At 48.1% G+C, this 10000-nt stretch overlaps 1 protein-coding gene across 2 annotated transcripts in view; it reads right to left on the bottom strand.

Moving 5' to 3' along the window:
- The window catches only part of unc13bb (unc-13 homolog Bb (C. elegans)), a 173670-nt gene that overhangs the window by 65830 nt on the left and 97840 nt on the right, over positions 1–10000 (bottom strand). For both annotated transcript variants that reach the window (XM_063210348.1, XM_063210349.1), the window contains exons 11-12: positions 1633–1676; positions 1337–1415 (exon numbers count right to left, since the gene is read on the bottom strand). In XM_063210348.1, coding sequence (XP_063066418.1) covers positions 1337–1415; positions 1633–1676 — 123 coding nt within the window. The remainder of the gene's footprint in view (positions 1–1336; positions 1416–1632; positions 1677–10000) is intronic.

The following is a 10000-nucleotide window of genomic DNA, read 5'->3' as shown; positions in this document are numbered from 1 at the left end:
ATAATAATAATAATAATATCCAAAGGGGAGATATGCTGGGAGAAATAAAATACAGTACTATGCATATAATATTATATTATATTAAGCAGGCTACAAGTAGATTGCAAATACATGTCAGAACAGCATGTTGACATGCTAAAAAAAGAAAGAAAAATACCTAAACAAGAAATACATGTTTGATGAAAAAATTATGTTAAAACAAATTTAGGTTTCAGCTGCAGGTCAATCAAGCATAAGATTTTGCTGTTCTGATGTGAAGTCCCATGTATCTGCACAGTGTCAGTATAGTACTGTTGTCATGAACAGCACTAAACTGCAGCTACTTGTTATCTTCTTCTGCCTGTTAATATTTAGAGCAGCTACTGCCAGCCAGCCTGATCTCACATAATTCCGTGAAATGGACACAGACCCTTGGGACACGGAATTTGTGGCAGTTGCACAGATTTTGCCAGAATTCAGTGTCATGGTCACAGAAGTGTTTTCCATGATGGAGTCACGGACGTGCTTTCTATATGTTCCCACAGCACTATGTTACCGCAGGTCTATCTTCAGATAGTGGTGGAGTAGCCTACCTTTTCCAATCGGTCGATACCAAATACTATTACTAAATGAAAGAATACGGTAGCAATCTAGGTGTTCCCAGACCAAAGCAAACTCTGCCCTTAACCTGTCAGGAAATACCTTTTCCACTTGGTTGATAGGCAACCAAATTCTTAAACAAAACAATGCAAGCAGTATAAGCTGTGCCCAGACGAAAACAATCCTTAACCCTAACCTGTCATTAAGAAATGTTTTGGAGAAAAAAAAAATCTTAGAATTTAGACAAATCACAAGGGAACACAAGTTGGAACATAAGACTCTGTGAACACAGAGCTGAGGGAATATAGAGAAAGCAGTGACCCCATCATGGATGGAATTTTGGCAAAATCCATGAAGCTGCCACAGATTTTGTGTCACAATAGTCCGTGTTCATTCCACGGAGTTCAGTGAGATCATGTTGTGCGAGCCCACACCCAGTGGAGAGAGGGAGCCCAGGACAGGAGGCCTTCAGCAGTACCAACTAGACTTACCATCGCCTGGAGGAGGGCATACAAGAGAGTGGCAGATAGAGCAGTGACATATTGGTCAGTTTAGACATGTGGGTAATGGAGCTTCAAAAGATAATGAGCACAGTGGCCAATAACACATTTAAATTATTTTGTGAATTAAATGCTTAAAACTACAAATGGGGAAAGAAGATTTAAACGATTTAACAGAGTACCCATTAAAAAACTGTATTCATTTAGAGAAGAAAAATGGTTTAAAGTAAAAATGTTTTGGCGAGTTGAGCACCTACCACATCACTGACGAGAGGGATGTGTTTCTTCTTACGCAGGTCGGGCATGCTGTCAATCCCAAACAGCCCGCTGCCACCCCTAACACACACACACACACACACACACACACACACACACACACACACACACACACACACACATTAGAAACACTAGCACCGGCGACACACAAAGATTCACAATTATTCATTAATCCACTACTGTGTTTAACTAACCAAATACCTACATTATCACTTGAAGGTCTTTATTTTGTGACAGTACTTTGTTGGTAGTGGAATAGGATGGAAATCGGGCTTACCCTGCTTTGACCCAGGCTTGTTTGGCATCTCCTCGCTCATGGCCCTGCGTGGTGTCATTAGTAATGAGTCTATTAGTAACCTCATTTCTCATAAACACATACACGACATATAGCACACAAATGCAATAATGCATAATCCAAAAACACTGTCCTGCATGCTGAGGGGCATAGAAAGAAAAGGGGGGGGGGGTGATTGATTGAGTTCCACTTCACTTCAAAAACAAACAAGAAAAAAAACAAACACATCGAAACATGCATTCGATGAGGACGACTTCAACTCAGGAATGGAGGGTTATCTTTACCATGTTCTAATCAGTGTAAAAAGAGCTCAATACAGTAATGTATAACATCCAAGTACACACATGCACGCACCTATGCACGCACACGCACGCACACACACACACACACACACACACACACACACACACACACACACACACACACACACACACACACACACACACACACACACACACACACACACACACACACATAGTGTACATACACCTGACTCAAGTTCCCATTTCTACATCATGAATGATCTAGCTCCTGAGGCACTCTAGAAGGTTCCATTGAAGGTGCCAAATGCACACCAGAAAAGGAGTTGGACAGCGACCTGGGGCCTATACTACAAAGCTGGTTCAGGAATAAACCAGGTTAAGTTTAAGAGGTAAATCATCTAGATAGAAGAGCCTTTTTCTCATGAAAAACTGAAGAAAATGAGGACTCAAGGCTCTTCTATTAGATGATTTACCTCTTAACTTAACCTGGTTTACCCCTGAACCAGATTTGTAGCATAGGCCCCAGATGCCAAACAAGAAGTGCCGCACTGTCCAAAGTTTGCTACTCCAAATACAAGCATTGCTCTACATGAATTTCTGACTCAAGTTCCCATATCTCATGATCTACCAGCCATGCAAATGTAGAGGGCCCTGTGTACGTATATCATGATGTTTCCCTAAGAGCGCCTCTGGGGAACGTCAAATGCAACGGCGGACGTGGAGAAACGAAGCCATCAGAGTGTTTGTTGACATGTGCTTATTTTTGGCAGAACTTTGGTGACTTTGAACTTTGTGAGTGGTACATGACAGGTGTCACCGTCTGGGGACAGCCCTAGAGATCCGCAAGACGCTTCGCCATTTTACTGCCTGTCACAAGACGTGCACACACACTCACACACTCACACACACACACACTCACACACACACACACACACACACACACACACACACACACACACACACACACACACACACACACACACACACACACACCATCTCTACCGTCTTCCTGCCTTCCTGCCTGTCACGGCGTACAGCTGTGCAGGTGGGTGTGTGTTGTGTCAAGTGACAGCGTCTCGGGGGCAACTGTACCTGCCGTGTGCTAGCGAGCTTCCTGTCTGCCACAGGGGCACAGGTGTGCAGGCGGAGCATGTCACAACTCATAACTGGTCAAACACACACACACACACACGCGCACGCATACGCGCACACACACGCGCGCACACACACACACACACACACACACACGCACGCACACACACACACACACACACACACACACACACACACACACACACACACACACACACACACACACACACACACACACACACACACACTTGATCTTTTGATCTGTGCACATCAGTGAAAGTTTGAATGAATCTTGAGAGAGAAAAGGAGAAAAGGGAGGAGGAACAGAGGAGATGGAAAAGATGCTTTTTTGTTTTTATTTTTTGATGGCATCCGAGAGACCAAACCCTCTTCTCTCTCTCTCTCTCTCTCTCTCTCTCTCTCTCTCTCTCTCTCTCTCTCTCTCTCTCTCTCTCTCTCTCTCTCTCTCTCTCTCTCTCTCTCTCTCTCTCTCTCTGCCAGACAAAATACATAAAAATGGTGCTGGGGCGGACTGCTAAACAAGCGGCAGTGTGTTTCTGGTGCTTCCCCCTCTGAGGTGCACTGTGTGTGTGTGTGTGTGTGTGTGTGTGTGTGTGTGTGTGTGTGTGTGTGTGTGTGTGTGTGTGTGTGTGTGTGTGTGTGTGTGTGTGTGTGTGTGTGTGTGTGTGTGTGTGTGTGTGTGTGTGTGTGTGTGTGTGTGTGTGTGTATGTATGTATATGTGTGTGTAATGTTCCCCCCTCTGAGGTAAACTGTTTCATCAGATTCAGCATCCCCAGCTACACTGAGACGTATGCGGCTCTCTCAACAGCATCGCATTCCCAAAGGTACTCCTCTCCTCTCCTCCTTTCCCTTCATCTGTTTCTCTCTTACTCTCTTCATCTCTCTATCCCTATCTCCATCTCTCTCTCTCTCTCTCTCTCTCCATCTTTCTCTCTCCCCCAGCCTCGGTCTCTTCATCTCCTTCTCTTACTGCTTCTCTCGCTCTCGTTATCGCTCCACTGACTGTACATCTCTCCCTGCCTCTCTCGCTCTCTTCATCTCTCCGTCCCTCTGCATCCCTCTACCTTGGTCTCTCCAAATCTCTCTCGCTCTCTCTTTATCTCTCACCATTTCTCTGCCTCTCCAGCATCTCTCAGACTCCGACCTCCTTCATCCCTCTCCATCTGTCTATCTATATCTCTCTCTCTCTCCCCCTCCTTCTCTCCCAATCTCACTATCTCTCTCTCTCTCTCTTCCTCGTCATATCTCTTCGAACCCTGCAAGCGCTCACATCATCACATGAGGCAACCAGGCAGCAAGACGGTCGCCTGCAAATGCCTCAGAGCGCTGTCGGCGTGACAACAACTCAAACCTCAGCAGAAAAGCACACCAGCAGATTCTCTCTCTCTCTCTCTCTCTCTCTCTCTCTCTCTCTCTCTCTCTCTCTCTCTCTCTCTCTCTCTCTCTCTCTCTCTCTCTCTCTCTCTCTCTCTCTCTCTCTCTCTCTCTCTCTCTCTCTCACACACACACACACACACACAGCCAAGTTTCACATGTTTCACTCACTGTACTTCTCCCAACGCAGTTCGAGAGCATGAGGAATAACCTACTGTGACGTTGCGCTCAGAGACATATGGTACATACAGCAGCTGCTGAGTGTTGAGAGGCTCATGCGATGACAAACACAAGAGGATGAGACAACAGGCAACCAACAGACAGGCAATATCATCATAGATCTGGCAATGCCTGATGCCAAATGATTGCTAGATGAGCTGCAGATATGCGATTTCATTGAAAGAGAGACATTTACATGACAATGAAGAGGGTGCACAGCCATTCTGCATTAGGGGGTTAGACGATATGGTGATGGGACAAGTTAGTCTGTAACACCATGGGGTTCAGTACACTGGGCAACATCCATAGGTGACAGGACAACACCCATGCAGCATAGTGACCTGATCATCGGCTTGGCTTCCTGCTGTGAAAAGGAGAGGCATAATAACTCAAACACATACTGACACACAGCAGTATTCCAAGCATTTAGATTTTTCCATGTATTGAGGGTTTAAAGTTAAGCAAACCTTGTGAATATTGTTTATACCTAGGTGTAGTTCTTCATCGGAGAACAAGGAGGTCAACTCTTGTCCAGTTTCTGACATTCGACGTCTGATGTCTTTTCGCTCCTTGAGTACTTCTTTGAAGCTGGAGCGCCACTTTGATTGGACAAAATCGGGCCTATCAGGACCTTCCTCTGTTACTTCCTGGTTACTCTCTGACCTTTCTGAGTCTAGCCCCGCCTTCCGCGAGTGAGGTTCCGACTGGCATTCCAGAATTTGCCACTGTGGGTATCTGTGATGGGGGTCCCTCCTGCTGGGGTACTCCTCAAACGAGAGGCTGCCTTTGTAGGTGGATCGGGGGCAGGGTGGACCCACAGGGGACTCGGGGGCACTTAACGTTTGATGGGCGTAGTTTTGGTCTTCTGTTGCAATTTCATTGTTGTGGTCACTGATCCCAAAGGAGTCTTCACTGACCTGATCAAGTTGAGGTAAAGACGGGGACATATCCACGCCGTTTCTGAGGCGTACCGTTCTCTCTCTGTGGGCACCAGGCTTGCCATGAAAGGGTTCTGTGTGGCCAGAACCATCCATGGAGGCAGCGTCAGAGAGGTTCTCCTCATCAGGGTAGATGTGAGAACCAATGTCAAGATCTTTCATGGCTCCGTGCAGAGCCAACCTGAAAGTGGTCACGGCATGGCCCAGTTTTTTGACATCCCCGTAGCCCAAGTCTACACTCTCAGAGTTCTCTGGCATCCCCCAGTCCTCCTCACTGCCCTCCTGCCCTGGCTGCCCAGGCCACTCCCTCTCCATGCTCCCGACCGACTCCAGATCCAGCTGGTCGGCCGAGAGGCTCCGTCCGCATGTAGAGTTCCCGTCATAATCTGTGAGGACAATGGTGGAGTGGCTGAGACTGCGGGATGAGCCGCTGCCTATGCTGCCCGCATAGGCGTCAATGGTGTGATACCCAGAGCTGCGCGAGTAAGGGCAGTTCGGGGTGCAGTCACATTCCACTCCATGACGTGCCTTCAAGTCCACCATGCTGGAGGAGCAGGATGGTGGGTTGTGGTGGCGACCGAAGAGCAGAGACAGGTGTTCCGGGCTGCCTCGCGATGACTGGCCCGGAGTGCTGCTAGTGGCGCCGTTACCCGTGTCCGATCCTCTGCTGCCACCGCAGGAGCAGGCGTCCTCTTCGCTCCATGCGGCGTCGCCGCTGACATCGTCCCCGTCCCTCCTGGCCGCCCTGCAGGTGGGGCAGGAGGAGAGGGAGCTGGTGCTGAGGAAGTCCACTCCGTAATGGCTGTCGAGGAAAGGCAGTGTGGACTTCTGACCGCGCAACGCTTGAGGCCCTGAGCTATGATATGAGAGGGGTCGATTAAGCCGTGGTGGCCTGGAGCGACCCACCCCTCGATAAGATGCGATAAGCTCGCTCCTCTGTTTCAAGGCTCTCTCTAATGCTCTTTCCTTATCGTGAGGGTAGGTGTATCGGTGGTGAGCAGGCGGGCTGCTGGTTCTTCTGGGAAGGGTGGCTACAGGCCTGGAGGGGCTTGTGTGACGACCCAGCGTTCCTGCCAGGCTTCCTGGCTGAGTGTGGGGGCCGTATGGGCTTCCTGTGTACAGCTCCTCGATCTCCGTTAGCACCGCGTCAACACAACAGGAGACTTCGTCCACTGAGCCCTTCACGGAGGACAGGTATTGCCTGAGGTCTGAGATTTCTTCCTGAATCTTATTTATACCTTGCAGCTCTTTGAGAATGTGCTCGACTATAGTGCTTGAGCCTTCCTCCATTGCCTTTTGCCTAACATCAGCCTGCTTTTCCTTCGCAGTACTTGAGGAGCTTGGGATCTGTGGTTCCTTGGCAGTAATTCTTATAAGTTCTTGAGTCTGCTCTTCCCTTCTTGTCAGTCCACTAGAACTAGGAATCTCCTCTGCTCTTGTTCGTCTTAGAGTAGGAGTCTCTGGTTGCCTTTCTGTCATTCTCTTTGGACTAGGAGTCTCTGGTTGCCTTTCTGTCATTCTCCTTGGACTAGGAGTCTCTATTTGCATTTCAGCTATTCTCCTTGGACTAGGAGTCTCTATTTGCTTTTCAGCTATTCTCCTTGGACTAGGAGTCTCTATTTGCTTTTCAGACATTGTTCTAGGGTGTGGTGTCTCCTCAGCTCTTCCAGGGAGTTTCCCATGGCTGGAAGTCTCTAATTCTCTTGCAGCCATTCTTCTTGGGCTCTGAGTGTCCTCCGGTCTTCCAGAGATTCCTCTAGCAGCAAGAGTCCCCTCTGTCCTCATTGGCATTCCTCTAGGGCAGTAAGTCTCTACTTCGATTACAGTCGTTCTTCTAGAACCACTAATCCCCTCACCCTGTGAAGTGCTCCTTCTAGTGCTGGGCGTCTCTGACTGTCTTACAATGTTTCTGGAATCTGCAGTCTCCTCTGCTCTTACAGAGATTCTTCTTAGGGTAGAAGTATCTGCTTCCCTAACAGCTCCTACTCTGGGGCTAGGAGCGTCCTCCCTGACAGCCATTCTCCTAGGACTGACCGTCTCCTCTGTCTGTACCGTGCTTCTTCTGGCACCGGGAATCCCTACATCCCTTCCGGTCATTCTTCTAGAGTCAGGAGTGTCATCTGCCCTGATGGTCATTCTTCCAGAGATGGGATCTGTTCTTACAGCAATCCGTCTTGGGCTGGGAGTCTCTGGCTCCCTGACAGCTATTCTCCTTGGACTGGCATTGGCATCTTCTCCTGCAGTTGTTCTTCTAGAGCTGGAAATATCCTCTTCCAATTCAACGCTTCTTCTAGGCCGGGGAGTGTCTTGTTCAATTGCAGTCATCTGTCTAGAGCTGCGGGTGTCCTCTTCTCTTCCCGTCATTCTCTTTGAACCTGAACTGTCCTCTGGCCTTACAGTACTCCTTCTAATGCTAGGCGTCTCTGGGTCCCAAACAATGCTTCTTCTAGAGCCTGGAGTCTCTTCTTTCCTGACTATCGATCTTTGAGCGCTGTCATTCTCTTCTCTATTTACAGTTGTTCTTCTAGGGCTGACGGATTCTGCTCTAAGGGTGCCTCTTCTAGAGCCAGAAATCTCCTCCTCCCGGACAGTTGTTCTTCTAGGGATAACAGACTCCTCTTCCATTGAAGACGCCCTTCTAGACGCTGGCATCTCCTCTGATCTTACAGCGGTCCTTCTAGAGACTGGTGTTTCTTCTTCCATGACTATCGATCTTCTAGCGCTGGTATTGTCTACTCTTCTGGGGCTTACAGACTCTTCTGCTCTAATGGCACTTGTTGTCCTATAACCTGAACTATCCTCTTCCCTAACTGTGCTCCTTCTAGACACTGATGTTTCTTCTTCCCTGACAATCGTTCTTCTAGGGCTGGGGGACTCTGTCCTGACAGTTGTTCTTCTAGAACCAGAAATATCTTCTGATCTTGATGTACTCCTTCTAGAAATGGGACTCTCCTCTTCTCTGACAATAGATCTTCTAGATGTGAGGTTCTCCTCTACTCTTACAGTTGTCCCTCTAGGACTTGGTGATTCTTCTGCTCGGATAGTGCTTCGTCTAGAAATCTCATCTGATCTTGCAGTAATCCTCCTAGAAACAGAAGTATCCTCTTCAATAGGTTTTCGAGAAGTATGACTCTCTACTAATCTTACAGTTGTCCTTCTAGGAGATTCTTCTGCTCTTTGTCTAGAAATTTCCTCTGGTCTTCCAGCACTTCTTCTAGAGACTGCAGACTCCCCTTCCTTGACAATCGGTCTAACAGAAATGTTACTCTCTTCTCCCCTTAATATTGCCCGTCTAGAGATGGGAGATTCTTCATGTCTTGGCATACTTTGTCTGGATATCTCCTCTGATCTCACGGTAGTCCTTCTAGAGCTGGGGGTCACCTCTTTCCATACACTACTCGGTCTAAAGGTAGGAAACTTTTCTAGTGTCTTATACACAGGGGCTTTCACATAGTCTGCATACTCTGACCCAGTCTCTTCCCAGGACAGCGAGCGGGCTGCGGAGGTCCCATTGTGTTGGATGGTACAGGGTATCCTGATTCCCTCCCTGTTCAGCTCTACCTCTCCAATAAACGACTGGCTGCCGGCCCACGCTCGACTCTGGGCCTCTGGTGTGGGCCGCATGCCCGAGTGGTAACTGATGGGCCTGGGCCGGGGCCTGCAGATAGCCAGGTCTCCCTCCTCCTCCTCCTCCTCCTCCTCCTCCTGCTCCAGCTCCATAGCGGAGTACTGGCGGACACGTGTGGACGGTTCTCCAGACCCATGTAAGACCTTCTGGATCTTTGGCTGAAAGCCAGGTCCCATCTTGGGGCTCTGGGCCTGGCTCTGCTGCTGCTGTTGTGGTTGCTGGGGCTGGTCTTTCCTCTTGGCCCATTTGTTCGGGGGGCTTCTGGTCGTGTTGGGGTCGTCGTGTCCATTACTGGGACCCCTGGAGTACATACTGGTGAGGAGGCGCGCCCAGTTTGGGGGTTCACCCTCGGGGCTTTGCACTAGCGGCCAACCAGCACCATCACACTGTGAACTAGGGGGGGCATTTCACCTGAGATGAAGAAACATAACAAAGTAAAACAGGTGCACCATGGTAGCAATTAATGGTTGATTAAACTTATTAAAAACAGGATGATGCGAATCCCATAGTTTACAATCCCTTTTAAATTGAACACTGGAAAGACAATTTGATTCCTGATAATATATATATGCCACCTCCGTTTTTATGCCAATCAAATTTATGATGCAAATTTTCCTGTAAAATGAAGGATAAAAGCTTCAGTTTCAGTCACAACATTTTTAATAGTGTCATTTCCACACCCCACCTGCCACATACTGTATAAACCACCCATCACTGTAATAAGCTTTAAAAACCTTGATGAGGACAAAATGCACAATATGCATTACCGCCATGTCTTAATGTGGCTTTATGAATGCTCATAAAAACATGCATA

The sequence above is a fragment of the Engraulis encrasicolus genome, chromosome 11 (assembly GCF_034702125.1).
Source record: "Engraulis encrasicolus isolate BLACKSEA-1 chromosome 11, IST_EnEncr_1.0, whole genome shotgun sequence".
NCBI lineage: Eukaryota > Metazoa > Chordata > Actinopteri > Clupeiformes > Engraulidae > Engraulis > Engraulis encrasicolus.
This window is presented reverse-complemented; position numbering and strand designations above follow the sequence as displayed.